Consider the following 19,862-nt stretch of genomic DNA (forward strand, 5'->3'; position numbering starts at 1 on the left):
CACAACAGGAAAAATTCTCAGGCTTTCCAACACGCTCCCAAGATGGGACGCCCTTTTTCCACCCATTTCTAATTGGGATTTCTCCCACTGAAATCATCAGAAGCTCATTAGGCAGCAAAGCAGAAACTGATTTACCTTTATTAAAGAACAGTTCTGTGGTTCTCCGTGAGATCACAGTGGGCTGGAACCATTCCCTTTCCTTTATTGTATAGTTAGCCTGTAATTGTGCAGTGATTGCTCTGAAATCCTGGCAGCCAGGCAGGAACGTAGGTGGTATTGAAAAACTGGTGATGCAGCTCCTTCCCGTAACGGCAGGCGGAGGGTTGGTCAAAGCCCTTTTCGGCAGCGACCCGGTGTGCCTCTAAACACAGCGGGGAAAAACAGAACACCAACCCATCCTTTTGAAGCCTGTTTGAGGATTTGACTAATGGCTTCATGACTCGAGTGAGCCTGCCAGGCTGGCAGGAAGATGTCTGGGATGGCTGTCGAGCAGGAATCATTGGAAGAAGAGGTGAGAAAGGAGCAGGGTTTGGAGAAGGGAGGGATGAACAAGCTACAGGTCTGTACTGGTAAATCCAACTGGGTTGAGTGGGCACAGGAACTTGCTCACCTATGTGGTTCATCGATAGCCCTGGTCCTGCTTTAGCCCATGCTCACAAGCAACAACCCAAACACTTCCCAGCTTAGCACAGGCCAGGGACCATTGCCAGGAGGCAGCTTGGATCAGCCACCTGGATGTGGAGGCTGAAAGTTTAACCCTATGGACCAGGCAGGACCCTGCTGCTTGGTTGTGGGGTTGGAGAAGAGACGTCGGCGCCTTTCAGGTTACTGGAGGTATGAAGCCACATCTGTATGCTGGTGCAGGGGAAACAGAGTCACCTGGAGCTTACAGAATCACCACAGAACCACAGAATGGTTTGGGTTGGAAGGGACCTTAAAGCCCATCCAGTGCCACCCCCTGCCATGGGCAGGGACACCTCCCACCAGCCCAGGTTGCCCAAAGCCTCATCCAGCCTGGCCTTGAATGCAGCTACACAAGGGCCAAACTGCAAGGGCAGTTCTAAATGCATCCCTGGAGGTGCATGAGTTTTGGGTGCTTTAACAATAGCAGCAAAAATGCAAGTGAAGGATCCAGTGTAAAGGCAAAAAACTGACAGGCCAAGGTAAAGACAGTTTAACGCAGGAAGCAAAGCGGAATAAGGAATTTGTTCGCTACTTCCCACCAGTTGGGGTTGGGTGTCCTGCCAGTGTCCTCTCCCAACTTCTTGTGCAGCCCCCAGATGTGAGAAACAGAGAAAGCCTTGATGCTGTGCAAGCACTGCTCAGCAATAACTAAGACACTGCTGTGTTACCAACACTGATTTGGTCAAAAATCTAAGACATAGCACCACATGGGCTGGTACAAAGAAAGCTAACTCCATCCCAGCCAGACCCAGGACGCAGTGTATGAAGGTCCTGAGCAAGATCTGTCTCCTCAGAGCCAACAAAGAACAGCAAAAGATGGTACCTTGAGATCTGGCAGCATGCAGAGGACTTTGGAGAAAATTACATTCCCCTGAAGGACGTGGTGTGCCAGGTTCCTCCGGGGAACGGGTTCAAACGTGGGGCATCGGACGCATTTGCAAGCAGCAGCATACCCTGAACCGACACCCCAGGCACCTTGGATGTGATAACACGCATTTGCCGGGAGGCTCCCTTCTGCATGAATGGCTTCAGATATCACCAGTTGTGCAAACAGCCGCTCACTCATCTGCAAAGTAACTCTCTTGTCACAAGGCACCCAGCAACCGGGCCCACCTTGAATAAACACTTTGCAATTCTTCATGCTCCCCTACACCTCCAGCTCCCCACTCCACCTCCTCGGCGCTTGCCGTGAGCATCGCTGTGACACTCGGGAGGCTGGAGGTTTCTCAACACCTCCCCAGTGCCCTTGAGTTGCTGCATCAATCTTGGTTCCCCTCCCATCCGAACAAAGCCCTCTTCTCCGTGTAGCATCACTTTTAGGTTGAGCCTCTGGCCAAAAAGTTGCCAAACTGGGCTAATAATTAGCACAGATTAAAATAAAAGTATATGTAGACCACCGACCCACCACACTGTGTTTCAGGGGTTGTTTCTAAACTCGTCACCATAGTCGCCAGATCATTTCCTATTGTTCCCTTCGCCCTTCCCCATGATTCTGTTCAGACCAAGGCTGCTCCCAAAAGTTTTGCTTGCGATGATCATTCTCAGGGAAAATCCTCCCTTTCCCATTTTTTACCCAAATTCTTATGAATCCCAGACTGAAGCAATACTTTTCACACTGGTGGTGAGAAAAGTCCTTCCCATCTACGTCCACTCAAATTCTCTCCCACTGTGATCACATGTAGGAGGACAAAGAGCAAAGTTCTCCTGATAGCTCTCCAAAGGAATTTCAGATAGCTCACAACCAATTGTCTCAATTTCCAAGAGTCACTCCTCTTCATGTACAACCCTCCAGAGCTCCTCTAGGATCTCCCAGGGTTGCTGCAGAGCTGAATTTATCCCCCTGTGTCTGCCCTCAGTACCTAACCCATCACATCATCCTCTGCTCCCCATTTCCCCAATTTAGAAGCACACGGGTTCGCTCTGGAGTTGCATACGTTGTGATTAATGTCTGCAGAGTTAGTGTTAAGAGATATAAATTCAAAAGCCTTGAAGAAGAGGAACTTTTGCTTTCCAGCGGTGCCTTGAAGCCCATCCTGCCCAGCAGAGGAGCCGAATGCGGTGCTCTTCTGTGCAGCCACATGCTAAATCATTGAGTGGTCTGGGCTGTGGGAGCAAAGTGGATTGCATACTAAAGAGCCCTTGAAGCAGTGAGTCGTGATGAGACACAGAGAAAGCAACCAGTTGTGAATATAAAAAGTGTTAGCAAGTGCAAGACACCTCTCAGAAAAGGACACGGGAGGCAGACACTTGGAACACAAATACTCGGAAATACGCAGTAAGAGGATGCTTTGTGATGCTGCAGGGTGGTGTAAGCTCAGTTGCTGCCAGCTGGTTCGTTTTGCAAGCCCTGATAACCTCCAGGAGTGGGGCACATGAATGTGAGAGCAGCGAAGAAGTATCATCTGTCCCAAGGTGGCCAAGCTGGTGCTCCTGAATAGACGGGCAGCTCAAGCATGGCTCAGACAAGCCACCCATGATCAGCAGCGTGGGCTGTCACAGGACTGCCAGAGAAGCCAAAACCAGAGGGATTTCATAGAATCCCAGAATGGTTTGAGTTGGAAGGGACCTTAAAAACCATCTAGCTACAACCCCCTGCCATGGGCAGGGACACCTCCCGCCATCCCAGGTTGCCCAAAGCCTCATCCAGCCTGGCCTTGAACCCCTCCAGGGATGGGGCATCCACAGCTTCTCTGGGCAACCTGGGCCACTGCCTCACCCCCCGCACAGGAAAACATTTCTTCCTAATGTCTAGTCTAAATCTCCCCTCTTTCAGCTTATCCCCTCCTCAGGGCTGCTCTCAATCCATTCTCCACCCAGCCTGTATTTGTGCTTGGGATTGCCTGACCCACGTGCAGGACCTTGCGCTTCGCCTTGTTAAATTTCATGAGGTTTGCATTGGCCCACCTCTCCAGCCTGCAAGGTCCCTCTGGATCCCTACATTAAAACAATCCAAGCAGAAGGACCTCCCTCGTTTCCTTTGGGGGAAACAATTCTGTAGCTAAATAAATTGCAGCATTAGAAAATATATCCTGATGTCCAGCCCCTGCCGCAGCTTGGAGAATCTGTTGATATATTATTAATAGAAAGGAAAATAAATATAGGTATTAATGACAGCAGACACTGTCTACGCCTAATAGCTGCTAAAGTAATATATTCCCCTTGTTTTTAGCTTTTATTAGTCTTTTTGCAAAGGGTTACAAGACCCTTATGCATCCATTAGCCAGTCAGCCATGTGAAATTAATGTGGAGCAATTTTCATAAGCATTACTCAGAACTAATAATAATTAAGCATTATTTTCTGCTCAGATAACACAGAAAATAAAGTCTGACTTTTATGCCAAGATGGGTTTGCATTAGCTTAAGGTAGACGAATTAATTCTCATTTACAAGGCTTCTCCACCAGCTAGCCAGAAAATATCAAGGTAATTAAAACCAATTTGTGAGGTTCTGTCCCATTGCACATTCACTGAGTTTTATCAGCACTGCAAATTACAGGTGCTTTTATGCTGTTGCAAAGGTGGGACATGAAGGAGACCTTGCTGCTCACCTCCTTCCCCATCACTTCCAAGAAAAGCAACTCCCTTGTGAAGAGCAGAATGCATTTTGTAATGCACTCTGTTGCTGGGAAAGCAATGAAGGACCCTGAGTTGCATGAAGGACCAGCTCAGTCCCAGCTCAGGCTGGGATGTGGACCTCTCAGCAATGAAAAAAAAAAAAACTATTTGCTTTTGGTTTGCCATATACTTGCAAAGGATTAATTTTGGCTAATTACCAAGCCAAGGGACTTCTGCAGGCAGTATTTTATGGATAGCTCAGAAACAGTTCTCTGCAGCCAACCAGATTTTTCTCTATTGCCTTTAACACCAAAACCAGGTAAATAAGATTGATTAGTTATATGATGTTACATTTCCCAACACTGCCCAAAAGATTTCTTCTCCTTTTTCTAGCTTAAGGAGACACTGAATTTGGTGTGTAGTCATGTCCCAGAAGCTTGACATATCACCTGGGCAGCTGCTGTGGTCTCTGAAGATGCTCTTAGCTTGGGTCAGCTGCAAGATAGAAGATTCATTAGTTCAGCTAATAATTAGCTGTAAGACACAGTAACCCAGAGCTAATCTGCCAACAGCTAAGATAATTCACAACGGAATAAGGCAAGACCTTCTCAGGGTTTCAGCTTTCCAAGGGGAGCACCTCCTTCAGATGGTACATCTTGACTTTGCACCTGAGCTTAGCAAACACCTGGGCCTGATGTGACCCATCAGTGTTGAGAACCTGGGTTTTTCAGAGGATTGTGGTTTCTCTTGGCTCTCTCATTTCATCTCTCTGGCCTCTCCATCGCTCCCCTCTCTCACTGTGGTGTCTCATTTTGGTGTCTGTGTCCACACCAGTGAGATGGAGCCAGTTGACCTGAGACGAGACTATATAGATCAGCAGCAAAAGAAGAACAAGATGGCAGTTCTGACTTTTATTATGTTTTGAAAACTCTTCTCTAGAGTAATCTAAATGCTATTAAAAAGATAAATGAAAGGAGAGAATACTCAAGAAACACCACCTGTGGCTCAGCCCTGGAAGGAAGCAGCTTGACACTTGGTTGGTTATCCACGCCTTCAATGAAGAAAGGTTTCCCCCTTTTGGCTGTCTCAGCCTCGATCCAGTTCTGGTAGCTGTAAACGGACATTAAGACCTCATAGTTTGGCTTTTCTGCACAATCTACTCCCCAGGTGACGATGCCGACCTGAAACCACTTCATGGTGTACCAGTAGCTGCAAACCAGAGATCCCCCGCTGTCCACCTACGGCAGAAGAAGGATGCGTTAGCAGGGTCAAACCTCAGGTCTCTGCTGGTGTCCCACAGCCTGACTGGGACAATCAAACTCTATCCCGAGTTCATGAGGTTTTGGGGGAACAAGGAAATGTTGGAGTCAAAATTTCCCAGCTCAGCCCTAAGATCCCTGCAGAACTAATAGATACAGAATCACAGAATCATTTAGGTTGTAAAAGATCTTTAAGATCATCGAGTCCAACCACAAACCCAACACTGCCAAGGCCAGATACAGAAGGTAAGAGGAAGAGATCGGTCACAAGCTCTGGGCCAGTGCAATGCCCCATCCTTCTCAGCCTTTTCCACATCCTCCTGTGGCCCCAGAAGGATACCTGAGTCCTGTCACCAAGAGAAAACACCCAGGAGTGAAAAGGGACATTTGCTGTGACTGCTCAGTCAGCCCTTGTCTTCCCCACAAAATGGGTGCATGCAGGCGCTGGGTCCCTGCCACTGTTAATTTTGGGGGCTAGCATCCAGAAATTGGACAAGAAATGAACACTATTCCCAACAAATCCTTCCAACCACACCAATTTCTCTGAAAACTTGCCTGCTACTGCAAGGGCAACTTTCGCTCACCCAGTGTGCGCAAGCCTACAAACGCATGTTCATTGCAAATGTGGCAAGTAAGAAATTCAGCACAAATCCATTTCCCAGGTCATCCAGCTTTCTTGGGAAACGTCCTTCCCTCTTTGGACACTACCTTGAGAAATGTCTTTGTCATTAATGTGCGAAACCCCTTCCACAAGCTACCCTGAGCTAACACACATTAATTAAAGCGTAAGGAAGTAGTCCCCTGTGCAACTCATCGGCACACGCTACGGCAGAATTCCTACTTACGCCATTAGATGGAGGGTCCAGACCCATGATATGTCTATTTTTAAATTTATTTTCCTATTTTTCTTTCTGGTTCAACATGCATACAGGAGGGGAAAATTAAGATAAACACAGAGCAAATATTGCTTCAGCATTCGTAGAATCATAGAATGACCAAATCATTTCAGTTGGGAAAAAACCTCCAAAAACATCAAGTCCAGCCCAAAATGCAATACTGTTTGCACCACCATGGTGTTACTGTAGATACACGTCAGTGCTGCTGGACCATCTTCAGACTCAGGATCTAAAGACATTTCCCAACCCTGTTTCATCCAAGAATTTGCATGAATTACACAAGTGACCCTGCAGTGACCTTGGATCCATACATTATCACTGTGCTGGATGGCATCCTCTCGGCACAATTGAATTACTGGGAATTTGGCTGCTAATTCCCTCAGGGCAGGAACAGGCCAAACCCATTATCCCGGCAGCGAAAGGAAGGCGCTTCCAGCCTCCTACACAGAGATAATAAATGAAGTCGAGTGAGTGGGAGCCGTTCGCAAGCCAGTGACGCACTAACGGCTGATGATCCCGCATCGGTGATACGTCGGGATGCGTCTTGGTTGGCTTTTCCTGGTCCAGGAGATTTTTAGCACTGGGGCAGATCGGTTTCAGGCTGTCCAATCTGGAGGTTCTTCACACGTGCAAAGGACCTTTCTCCCAGGGTGCTTAAATACCCATTAAGTCCTGATACCTTCTGACTATCAAAAAACTTATCCTATTTCCTAGCTGAGAAAATCACAGCAGAAAAGGGATGTGATTTGCACGAGGCAATGGCAGAGCCAGGAATCCCTATTTAAACTATACATCACCCAGTTTTTCCTTTCAAATCAGATCTGTTTGTCCTTTTTTCGCCTCTTTAATCCTGTTCATTTTGTCCTCTGCCTGCTCAGTGACGAAGGGGAGAGCTGTCCGTAGGGTTTGGGGGGACCGTCAGCTGCGGGAAGCGATTTAAAACCGGGGCAGAGAGGGAGTTAGGCAATGCTGTGAAAAGCCAGGCAGCAGCTGCAAATCTATTTCTCTAATCCATGAGTCCTGAGCCCCAAATCCTGCTTCAGATCCCTTTCCACGTGGGCTGAGCGGGGCTGCTTCATGGGTGCAACTTCTAACATGCTGTTTCTCTTAACTTCAGCTGTTTCACTCGAGGATTTTATCACAAAGTGGGCTAAACCATCCTCTCCGTGTGATAATCTCACTCAATTATAGCAGTAGCCCAGATGAATCAGTAGCCTGGTTTTTATAAGCCTAAAGATAGAGAAAATCAATCTCAGTTCCTGGACACTTCTGAATATCCCTGTATCTACCTTAAGCTCTCAAAAATGTTGGCCCAAGGTTTTCCACCCTTGTACAGAAGAGGGTGTGGGAGGAGCAAATTTTGAGCACTGAGACAATTATCTCAGCCCTGGGATGTTTCCAGTAGCACTAATTTAATGAACGCTCAGGATTGAAGAACTTATTAAATGCTGCTTTCAGCCCCCTGGATCCTGGTGGGGAACACTCTCCTGGGCAGCAGCACCCACTAGATACCTGCTCCTGCTCCTCAGTCTGAGCGCCAAGTTTCTGGATAGCAAAAACCCCTCAAAACAGCATCTTTGCTTCTGTTGCATGTTTCTCGTCAACAAGAAAAATGAGCGAAAAGCAACCCCATCGCATCAGATCTGGCGCTGAATTCACGCCTTCCACAACCGCGCGCTAATCCTCCCATTAGGAGAGGTGAGAGCAATGATACATTCCCTGATAAATGGTTCTGGCTTGTAGAAAAACCGTCCCTCACTAACAAGGAGCTTTGTTCACTGAAGCTGATCAAAAGTTTCATCCTTTTCACTGCAGCCAAAGCTTTTTTTGTGAACATCAGGAGCCTTTCTGCTGACTTTAGTGGGCTTTGGATCAAGAGTGTAATCTTCTCCCTTTAGTATTTGTATTCGTGTCTGCAACATGGTAATTGCTCAGAACAAACAAGCCACAGAAATCTTCTTAGGTGGGAGAAGCTCCGGGGGAGGGAGAACAACCCAGCTGATACTCATTAGGTGGATGCACAATCCTTGCGAGTCATTGCTGGTTTCATTTTCACGTTGGTAAGCTCAGCACAAATTGGAGAGAATCGGCAGGTGAATAACGACGCTCGCCATTAGAGCTGCCCTGGCTGCAGAAAGCAAAGGCTTTTGCAAACAGATGATTTCTTCAGCTAATTCACCACGAATAAGCTGTCTTTAGAGAAAGGAGAGAGGAGGGTATAGCCAACTTTAGCACGCAGGTATCGAAAATGAACTGGGTAATGCAGGGCACCTGGACTCCTCTCATGGGATCCCTTTGAGATCTCAGGTGAGAGCCTTCAGCTGCTCTGTCCCTCCATCTCCTTGCTGGAAAATGGGAGAACAAGGCGGCTCTACTCCATCCACGCAGAGGTCAGCAGGGTCCATTAGTAACGACAGACTTAAAGGCAGTTGTAACGCATCTGGCCAGAGATAGCATGTGGCCCAGGCTCCTGTCTCTGACAGTCATCTGTGGCAAGCGCTCAGGGAAGGGGAATAGGAAACAGGGCGATATTGACAGAGTGGTACTTACATCATGGTGGTTAATGGCCTTAGAGAGATCTTCATCCAGGAAGTTACCTAATTGCTGTTTGAATCCATTTATCCCTTAGGATAAATACCCACAACATCCTGGTCAGTGACTTCCATAGTTTAATTATCGGTTGGATGAAAAAACACTTCCTTCTCTTTGTTTTCAATCGGCTGCTTGATACAGCCATCTGACACCCTCTGTTTGGAACAGCAGTGACAAGAGGGCAGCTCCTGACTGTCCTCTCCTTGCTCCTCATGACTTTAGAAATTGGAGTCATATTCCCATCAGACATCTCTTTTACAAGCCTCAGAGTCCTGCTCTGTTATTCCCCTTTCCACCAGAAGCCATTCCATGTCCCTGTTCATCTTTCCCACTCTATTCTTCTCCTCTTCTCAAACCACTACTCTTTTCTCAGATGGGGGGGACAGGAATCGCACCCAGCACACAAGATGTAGGTTCCCAAGATTAGTACCCTGGCACAACGTGCATTTGCTTTGATACCTCCTCCTTTCCTAATAACCCATAATGCTCTCATTGCCTTTTTGACCTCCACAGAGCCTTGTGCTGATGTTTTTGAAGGACTATCCCCAGTTACACCACGGTCTTCTTACATGGTAATAGCTAATTTGGAGCCTATTATGGCATGCATACAGCTGGAGTTGCTTCCTCCTATATTCATTACTTTGCCTTTATCAACAGTGACCTGCATCTGCTGCTTTAACCTCCTATCTCTCAGAATAATGAGATCCTGCTGCACCTCTGCATGCTTGGTTTTCACAGAATCACAGAATGGTTTGGGTTGGAAGGGACCTTCAAGACCATCGAGTTCCACCCCCTGCCATGGGCAGGGACACCTCCCACCAGCCCAGGTTGCCCAAAGCCTCATCCAGCCTGGCCTTGAACCCCTCCAGGGATGGGGCATCCACAGCTTCTCTGGGCAACCTGGGCCACTGCCTCACCACCCGCACAGTTTTAATCCTGACCACTCTGAATAATGCTGTAGCATCGGCCAACCTGGTCGTATCAGCATTTGCCTTCCTTGAACATGACAATTCCTTGCACAGATGCCAACACAACTCCCCTTGTGAGCCCCTTCTCCCACCAAACCCTTCCTCCATGCTGCTTGCCTTTCAAACCCAAGCTCTTCTACTTCAGGAGAGTTCAGTTCCTCTATGGGCCTTTGATGAGCAATCTCGTTAAAAGAGGTTTGGAAATCTCAGTGGGTTATATCAGCTGGATCACCCTCTGCCACATGCTCTTCGACTCCTTCAAAGAATTTAAATGCGCTGATGAGTCATGACTTTCCCTCAAAGCCCTGTTGACTCATGGTAATTGAATGAGAAGCAGCTCCTCTGAGTCATCATTCCCCCACTCCAAAGGCAAGCATACAGTAGGTCGGTTTTTATTTCCATTCTGCTGGATCCAGAGATGTTCTGCTCCCCACAGCTTCACTCATCAGGCACACAAAGTCATGCTGGACCCCCCTTGCTGCAAACCAAACAGCTTCAGTTTGAGGGACCAAAAGCTACAACCCAGAAGAAGAAAGCAGAAGAGACATGAGACATCATCAGCACCCCAGGTCCTTGCAATAGGAAGGAACGGTTTTGACAGATGAAAGAATTAAGCCACCACAGCCTGAATGTGTGAATTTGTCTGCCCATATCATCAAACGATCAAATGATGAAAGCCCTCTCAAACCACGGGACACACTTTTTAAATTCTTACGAGTTGCACATCAAAGCACTCTTCAGAAGCAAATTTAAGAGACCATCAATCCAGAAACTTCTCTGCTGCTTTGTTCTGGGGCTTCCCAGGATACCTGCCTACTTAAACCAACGTGTCCCTTAGGAAAAAAACCACCAGTGATGGAAAATCCACCACAAGGATGGAGAGTGGATCACTCTCTTCAATATTAAGGCAAGGTACAATAGTAATTTTGTATAGTTAGCAATAACTTTGAACTGAAGTGCAGTTAACTTTGGCTCCTGTCTCCCAGAAGACCTTCACCTGATAGGTAGAAGGTCCTATAACCTCAGACCTCATACAGATACTCTCCATCCCTACAGACCACAATCAGACCATCATCTATCCTCCTCCATTTGGATATTGTGAACAGCCTGAGGGACTGAGCAGGCTTCCCTGGCTTGTGACCTTCTTGCACTGGTGACAATTTACCTACATGGACCCAATTTCCATTTACAGAGTTTTTCTTTTAAAAAAATTCGATTTCACAAGTCTTCCTTTGCAGTTTTGGAGCCACATTAGCACCAGTAAAAGGATTCAAGAGCTCATAAAAGGATGCTATAGAAAATACATTTGTATCTGGCTGGATAAATCCCACCGAGGGCTGTACAACTACCGCTATCACTGTAGCTGTGAGGGGTGAGAGCCTTGAGCATCCCAGATGCTGTAAAGGGCGTTTGCCCTTTCCAAACTGCTGACAGTACATGTGGGCAGGGCATATTACAGGTGAAGGAAAGAGGTCCTTCTCTGCCTTTTTCACAGAACTAAAGAAATTAAAATCCAGAATGCTAGATGCATCCTAGCATAGTTGCAGATATTTGTCAGAAATGGCCAAGATCATAGAATCACTAAGGTTGGAAAAGACCTCAAGGATCATCAAGTCCAACTGTCAACCCAACCCCACCCAACCCACTAACCCATGTCCCAAAGCACCACATCGACACGTTTTTTGACCCCCTCCAGGGATGGTGACTCCACCACTTCCCTGGGCAGCCTGTTCCAATGCCTGAGCACTCTTTCAGGGAAGAAATTTTTTCTAATATCTAGCCTCCTGCTACAATCGGTGGAAGGGGGTTAGATACCTTCAGCCCATGGCTCAGATCAGCCCTACACTGGGGGACGGTGTGGGGCACAGTGGAGCTGAGCTGGAACCATCCCACTGCTTGTTTGTGGCCACACGATGATTCCTTCCTCTGAAAGTCAGGCCAGGGACTGTGCCCCCCTTATCTGCCGCTGACCTGAACTGTACGTGAACTGTGACTTCCCGTTGAACACACTCTGTCCTAATCACCGCGCCGCAGACCTACCCCCACAGACCTCCTTTGCGGAAACTCTCTGAAATATAATTGGGCCATTTACTGAATTTTGTCTGGATAGGCAAGGCACTGAAGAGGCATTTGCTTTGTGAGCCCCTTATACTCTAATTATTGTTCAAGTTACCATTGCATCAGAGTCGAACAGAAGACACTTAAGAAAGCACGGAATTAGACACCAATTGTGGTTCATGGGGTCACGGAAGAAATGTAGTGCACAAAAAATAACACATAGGCCATCTCTAGTGTCTGTTCTTTAGCACTTGTACCCCATGAACATCCATTAATGCTAATGTTTATGACTAAATAGAACTATAAGTCAATTACAGATCCTGTTAGTGTTAATTCCCACTCAATCTATATATTTGCCTGCAGAACCACTAGAGAATTGTTATACAATAGATTTTTCTTTTTAAGTGAATGGATTTTTTTTTTTAAAGTACAAATACTCGGGAGCTCTGCTATTCAATCTCCTTGAGTTATTATAGGAATATAGCCAGTGATCCACCAATTAGTCTTGTCTGGTACAAGCACGATGGCAGCTGGTGAAATATCTGAGTAGAAAAACTTCATGTTTAAGGCATGTTAAGGGGTATTAAGGCAGTGGGCAGTAGAATAAAACCTCTACATGATGACTCTGTGAAGATATCTGTGTGGCTCTAGTTACTCATAATAAAAGCTTGCTGGAGAGGGGAAAATCTAGCACACAAGTGGCACAGTGCAAAAACCTAGGATGGTAATCCTTTGGATCCAGATCAGGATCACATGGACTTACAGTCTTGAGTCTAGATGCAGCTTGCCTGGCTTTGGACATGAACGAATGTATCCTGATTCTCAGAAAAGGTTAACAAAAGGCTTTTATCTGTTTCATGTCCACACAGATCATGCATGGCTTCCAGGTTTAGTGTGACCACATCTATACCAGCAAGCTCAGCATCTCTAGGGCTTGTTCCCTGACCAGGGGTCTCTGCCTTCCTGGCCTCTAAATGGTCCAAAGTGATCCTGCCTCATTCCTGGCAACACTCCAGGTCAGGCTGAATGGGGCTCTGAGCAACCCGGGCTACTGGGAGGTGTCCCTGCTCTTTACAGGGGGGTTGGAGCAGATGACTTTGAAGGTCCCTTCCAACCCAAACTATTCAGTGATTCTGTGATTCCATTGTGGGTGGCTCCCAACCCATGCAAAAGCTTGAGCTGTGCCTGGAAATCATCCAGGAGATAGCTGGTGATACCACAAAAACCATGCCCAGGGCTGTTCTACCTCCTTGACAGCACTGGCTCTGGACAGAATTCAGGTATTTTGAAATCTGGCCTCATTCTCATTTGATACAAACCCCATAATCTTCATAGATAAGCGTAGCTTAGAGATTGCACTCACTATCTGCCCAGGCAGATGAATTGGGTGTCCAGTGGTCCATGCTGCAGAGCAAGCATCAGGTTCAGACCTGGCCTCCCAGTTCATTACCAGGTAGCCAACTACAGGCAACCCACCAGATTTCTGAACCAGCCCAGCATGGCCAAAATGTGCCCTACCTGACTTCAGGTTCCCAGAAAACCATCCACCATCAGCAAAATGCTTCCCCTCCAGCCAATTAGCAAATTCTGCTGAAAAGTCGCATCACTTGTTCCTCTGCTGAAGAGCTCCACTAGCCCAGGGTATGGTTTTTGCCTTGCTTTGATTATTCCAGCTTTTAGCTTCCACTAGAAGCAGGTAGTTGCTGGGTTCTGAGCATTATCACACATGCAAGCGTTGTGTACTGTCACTGCTTGGAAAGCTCACATTTCGAGTTCATTTCTCAGACAGCTCTAACATTTCTGTAGATCAAAATAGCATCCTCATCAGCTTTCTGAGTACAGGAGATTCATTTTGCTGGGTACAAGTGCTCTTGCTGTTTCACCAGCATAATTCAGCCGCAGAACTTAAGGCTGGGCTGGGAAGTGCATTCTTTAATCATGTTAATGTTATCCTGTGGCAGTTTTCTTTTTAAAGTTTTTTGATTGAATTTAATGGAGGTGAAAGTCACTAGATGAATGGTTTCAGAGACAGATGCTCTCTGGCTAATCAAAAAATCATTTTGCAAAGCAAATTCCCAGTTTGCAGTCCACGGTCCCTGTGTCGCTGTCTTTCCTTAAAGGGCTGGGGATCTCTCTGTCCTGGGGATTTTTTTTAGTTCCCTCAATGAAAGCTTCCTCCAGGATGAAGCTGTCCATACATGTGTCTGCTCATCTGTCCCCTGCAAACACACACGCACGTCCAAGAAAACCCTTGCTCAGGGGAGGATGGAGACCTTAGTCCTGACACAGAGGCTGCAGGAGAGCCCAGTCCTTACCAGGCTCTCAGAGGAGGGGCTGGAGGTTGGATGCTATGAAATAAAAGGTGGTTTTTGGCTTTCAGACTTTGTTTGACATCAGGACAGCAATATGTTCTCAGGGCACAAGTGCAAAGTGACGTTCTCCCCCATTTGGCTGTTTGTGTCAGCTGTCTCCCTTAGCAGTCCCCGGTATCAAATACCACTCAAACTCTTTGTAATTTAGCTTGAAAAGTCCATCATCCTCTATCACCAACTCACTGCAATAAGATGTGACCAGTTCTGGCACCCACAGACCAACCTGCCACGACAGCAAAGGACGTTTGGATCAGAGCCCTCACCTGAGGAAGGATTCTAACATTCAAATTAAACACTCCTGGATTAGATTTCCCTCCCAATTCTTTCGCTTTGATCCTCTTGGATAAACTTTCTTGTCTCCTTTCAGTATTTAGCCTGGTGATGGAGCAGCACTGCCCAGGGCAGGAGGAGACTTCTCCTCCCATCGTTGCACAGCTCGGTCACAGCAGACACCGGGTTTTGAAATTGCTGTGAGATAACAGTCCAAATTTCTCCAGCCAGAGCCATCCAAAACTGTCTCCTATCCATGGGGACTTGTTGGGAACCACCCTTTTCCCTCGCCCTCCTTCCAGCTCCTTGCAGAGCTCCTGGATCGCGGCAGGGAGGGACTCAGGGCAGGGGGGAGAGCATGAGGAGAGGCTCATCCGCTCAACGAGGCGTTTTGTTTCCAGCACCACCACCGCTTTCTCACCCCAAGAGTCCCACACCCCCGCTGCCTGGGTCAATACACCTTTGCAGGCAGTTCCTTGGCCCCTGGGCATCCTGCAGAGAAGCTTTAGCAACCTCAGGAAGCCACGGGAGGGATCAATGTTAATTCCTGAAGCAAAGGTGCTTCTCCTCCGATGTCTCTACAACCCCGTAGGCAGCATGGCCACCCAGGAGGCTGTTTATTTTACCTGCATGGGGCATCTTTCTTCTTTCTCCAGCTCAGCACACAGCATGTTCTCCTCTAGCTCCAGGATCTGATCCACGCACTTCTCCCTGCTGACCAGCTTCATCTGCACCTTCTGCAGCAGGTGGGATGCTGGCACCGCAGCCGTGGGGAGATGCAAGAGAGAAGAGAATGATTCACAAACCCTGCAGAGCAGCACAGACTTGTGAACGTGAAACCACAGCCAGAGGTTAGCCCCAGCTGAATTTGTAAAGCATCTCAGGGCAAGAGGGTCTCAGGGCACAACCAGATGGCCTTGGGGTCATGGGGACTTACAGGGTCTGTCCAAACGTTGGCAGAGAAACGTTTGTGCTCTTGATTTTATGCCAGACTAGGAGGTGGGGAGGTAGGTAGAGAGGGGGAAGGTGTTAACAGGCAAAGATGAAATCCTGGGGAGTAGAGGCTTGCTAAATAGGTTTTTTTTAAATCACTTATTTTTGTAGATTAACCCTGGTACAGCTGGAAGACCCCAATGGGATGGCTTATCCTGTTGGTCTTGGTGATTACCTGAGACAAGCTGCTCTTGGGTTTCTCACTCCTGTTTTTGGGGAACTCAGTTTGAGGGACACTTCATGGGGTCCTGTATGAGCCCCGCAGAGGAAAGTCCACTGAGCTTTCCCCAGAACAGATTATCTTGTTATCCCCATGCTCTCCTGGGGGCTGTGAGGCCATGCCTCGCCCAGGGGACTAGCTGTATCTTTCACAAAGTGGCTGGTAGGCAGCCTACAATGGAAATAAGTGCTTTATTCTTCCCTTGAAATGGAAAAAAAACAAGAAATTGCAGCAGGCTCTAGCAAGCGACAAAAAGACTGAAAATATGCAGGGCTGCTTGCAAAACCCACTCATTTCACCAGCGTTTCTCTTCAAAGTCAACCTGAGTCTGAAGGATAAAACTGACTTTTGGTGGATGTTGCTGCTGGGGAGGAGAACTACAGATTTCAGAAACTCATTCCTTCTTCCATATTTCACTGAGCTAAATCCTCCCGGCACCTTCAGGAAAGTGAGACTCAAAGGTAAGATCTAAGAAATAGAAAGTTGTCAGTTCCCTTTCCCAGATAAGATGGGGCCAATCCATGGAAGCATCCACAGCGTAAAATGCTCTGATGGAGGTATCTCCAAGGAGGTGGCTCCAACCTGAGGTTTGACTGCAGGATGCTCTTGGCTTTCTTAGCCACCTGGGCACATGCCAGCTGAGAGATGTACACCAACAAAAGGCTGATAGAGATTAAAAATGACCCATTTTCCCCCACCGAGTAATATTGCCTCATACTTTTTAGCATGGCCCATATCACACCATCGCGCATCCCTCTCACCTAACTCAGCTTCTGCTGTTTTTCTTCTGAAACATCTCCCAGGCAGAAGGGCTGTGTTCCAGGGCTGAGCACATTGACCTCATGCAGGGTGCAATTGGGATGGCAGACGTAACGTCAACCGAGCCCACCCAGCAGCGTGAGGCTGATTTCCAGAGCCACACCACGCATTTTCATAGAGTCATAGAATCACAGGATGGTTTGGGACGGAAGGGCCCTTCAAGACCATCTATTTCCACCCCCCTGCCATGGGCAGGGACACCTCCCACTAGCCCAGGTTGCCCAAAGCCTCATCCAGCCTGGCCTTGAACCCCTCCAGGGATGGGGCATCCACAGCTTCTCTGGGCACCCTGGGCCACTGCCTCACCCCCTGCACAGGAAAACATTTCTTCCTCACATCACATCTTAATCTGCCCTCTTCCAATTTAAATCCCCTCATCCAATCACTGCATGTCCTTGTGAAGTTCCTTTTTTTTTTTTTTTTCTTCAAAGAGATGAGCTAATGAGAAATCCTGCCCAGCTGCAGAGTGACTCTGAAGCAGCCCCCTGCTTTTCTGTTTCTAACAGCACGTTACCTTGGTGAAATGGGAGAGTTTCACAGCTATAAGACAGTGCTGTGTTGCGTGTTACTGTTACATGAGGCAAATGAAGCCCAAGAAGGAAAATGCAGAGTTTTAGAGAGGAGACAGTAACTCTACAGAGCAGAACAGCAAGGGTTAATTGCAACCTTCACTTACTACAGCCTAGGAAGGACTGTTAAAGCCCCAAGGCTTCAACACCTGCCCATCCTTTACCCACCCTGCCCACTCTGTCCTGATTACCTCTTTCCAATAATGAAATTGCTCATTAGCCATTTAGGGACATTTGTTCAGGATAAACATTTTGGGTCACAATCAGTGCTGGAGCTACTTTCATTAGGGTTTAAATGAGAGCAATTAGCAATAGCAATCTGCTGTTCTAAATGAGTGAAGGAGTGGCCAGTACTATGGAATCAACCTGGTTCATGGAAGCTTTAAGCCAAAGACAACCCTAGATCTTCATCTGCAAGGTGTCCCTGCCCATGGCAGGGGGTTGGAACTCCATGATCTTCAAGGTCCCTTCCAACCCAAACCATTCTGGGATTCTATGATTTCCCTTATTCCAGACCACTTTAGACCCCACCTAACTTGCCCATCAGGGCAGTTTGTCATACTTTGGACGCCAAAAAATGCAAGCAAGAGGTTGAGTTCCCGCAGAGCAAAGCTGGGCTCTAAGGTTCCAGCTGAACCTGGTCCTCCAGCCTCTATTAGCAAATACATCTCCTGACAGCATCTCACCTGTGCCTGCGGCTCCCCACCCAGCAATCCAGCAGTGCTGCCACGTATCGGTGTCATAGATGAAGGGCAAGCAGACAGGCATCTTCTCATTGCTGAACTCGATGGGAGAGTTGAGCAGGATCAGCGCGATATCATTTTCCATGCTCACTCTGTCAAAGTTTTCGTGGATGATCAAGCTCTCTGGCTTATGTTTTTCCATCGGGAGCCCGAGGTCAGTTCCCCCCACTAAAACGGTGAGATCTGATGGCCTTATAACAAAAAAAAGAAGAAGTTTAGACATAAGCAAACACGCGGGTTTTGTGTTATAAAGCTTGGTGCCTCCTCCCCGTGAGCTGGGTAGGGTGATGCTCAGCAAATTTCAGAGGCAGGTTAGCTTTAAATATCACAGAAATCTACCCTCACTTCCAGGCAAAGCTCATTTTCAGGCGAGAGAGGTGCAGAGGTAGAAGGTGAAAGCAACCGAGTTATAAATAGCCCAGCTGCTAACAAAGAGATGGAGTGGGCTGGATTTTCAGGATGTTGTGCCCTGGCCTGGCTGCTCTGGACTGTGCTGTCCCCAGCCAGCTGCTCCAGGTTGTGAGGTCATTGTCACCGAGCAGCCCTGGCTCTGGGACCTGCTGTATTTTGGAAGGGGGTCAGGGAGGGCTGGGCTCTGCCCCTGGGCATTGCATGGTGTTGATTTATCCAGAACTTGCTGGTTTAGAATCAGGCTCTCTGTGAGGTGAAGGTGTTTGCTATATGAAAGCAATAGAAATTTTGGGGTTAGAATAAGCTGGAATGGAATACACCTCTTTTTACAAGGTACTGCAACATGTGAAGACATAGAGAAAATGCTTGGGGTCATCAGAGCAGCATCATGGGCATTTATATAAGGCTGCTCAGACCATCCTTCAAAATATTGTCCTTCTGCATCTCCTGGTTATGCAGATTTCTGCACATTTCTGTTGTAACACCACCTCTGAACAAAAATGGGCCGGTTTTCCCCGAAGGAGACAATTCCTGTTTTCAGGGCTCTTTCTGGCTTAGTCACTTATATATTGCACTTGACCCCACAGACGCAGATATCCCACACTCACAAGAAGTGACGTTATGAACCCACTGTGCCTGGGCTGTCCTCACTCCCCCCGAGTACTCACACCTCTTCTGCGAAGCAATGTGCCGCCGTCAGAATCCACAAGGCGCTGATGATGGTGCCTCCGCAGACGTGTTTCCCATTGCTCTGGATGCTCACGTGCCACGGGAACTCCCCAGCCTTGGCGTATCTCCCCACTGTGATCCTCTTGCCAGTCTCCTGGAAGGATTCGAAGGACGGTCGGAGGCCACACTCTGGGTACAAAACGAGACACGTTGCTCAAGTACAACGGTGCCGCTGCCTGTGATACTGAACTAGAGGGGCAGGACGTCAGCTAGAGCACTGGTCTAGAACTATTCGTGCTACTTGATCTCTACCAAAGTCCCTGGCATGGCTGTAGCCTCCCCAAAGCTGCACTCTGCCCAGGCAGTTTGGGGACTGGGGCTATGGACCATTTTCCACAGACAGGATGGATAAAATCCTTGTTTAGGGAGGATGAGTGGAAGAGTTCAGTATCAGGCTGTAGTACAAGCCGTAACTGTATGCCACCAGGCACAAGGAATAAGCCCAGGCTTATTTCATTTACCACTATGTGTATAACTACCACCTCTGTTGGTCATTTCTGAACATAAAAAATTGAGAAGAAAAACCTGCATGGATGTCGCCAATCAGAGAAGTTAAAGCAAAGAGGACAAGGAGCAGTATTTCCATCCCAGGCTTGGACCAACGCTCTTCAGCAGCATTCAGAGCAGCGATGCTTCTGCAGACTCCTCTGGACACCCTCCCTGTTCCGTGTTCTCACCAAAGGCAACATGCCTCTCTGCCGGGGCAACCAGGATGTGACATCACA

General features: G+C 47.7%; 1 protein-coding gene across 1 annotated transcript; it reads right to left on the reverse strand.

Moving 5' to 3' along the window:
* Nucleotides 1-5,173: 5,173 nt before the first annotated feature.
* On the reverse strand, nucleotides 5,174-19,266 carry PRSS55 (protease, serine, 55; the record flags this gene model as incomplete). The annotated part of the gene is made up of 6 exons (XM_010086872.1): nucleotides 5,174-5,476; nucleotides 9,437-9,450; nucleotides 15,058-15,066; nucleotides 15,300-15,407; nucleotides 17,941-18,188; nucleotides 19,077-19,266. Coding segments are annotated over 6 exons (872 nt in total), but the record flags the coding sequence as incomplete, so codon positions are not given.
* Between the last annotated feature and the right edge of the window lie 596 nt (nucleotides 19,267-19,862).

Source organism: Pterocles gutturalis, unplaced genomic scaffold (assembly GCF_000699245.1).
Source record: "Pterocles gutturalis isolate BGI_N339 unplaced genomic scaffold, ASM69924v1 scaffold28576, whole genome shotgun sequence".
Lineage (NCBI taxonomy): Eukaryota > Metazoa > Chordata > Aves > Pterocliformes > Pteroclidae > Pterocles > Pterocles gutturalis.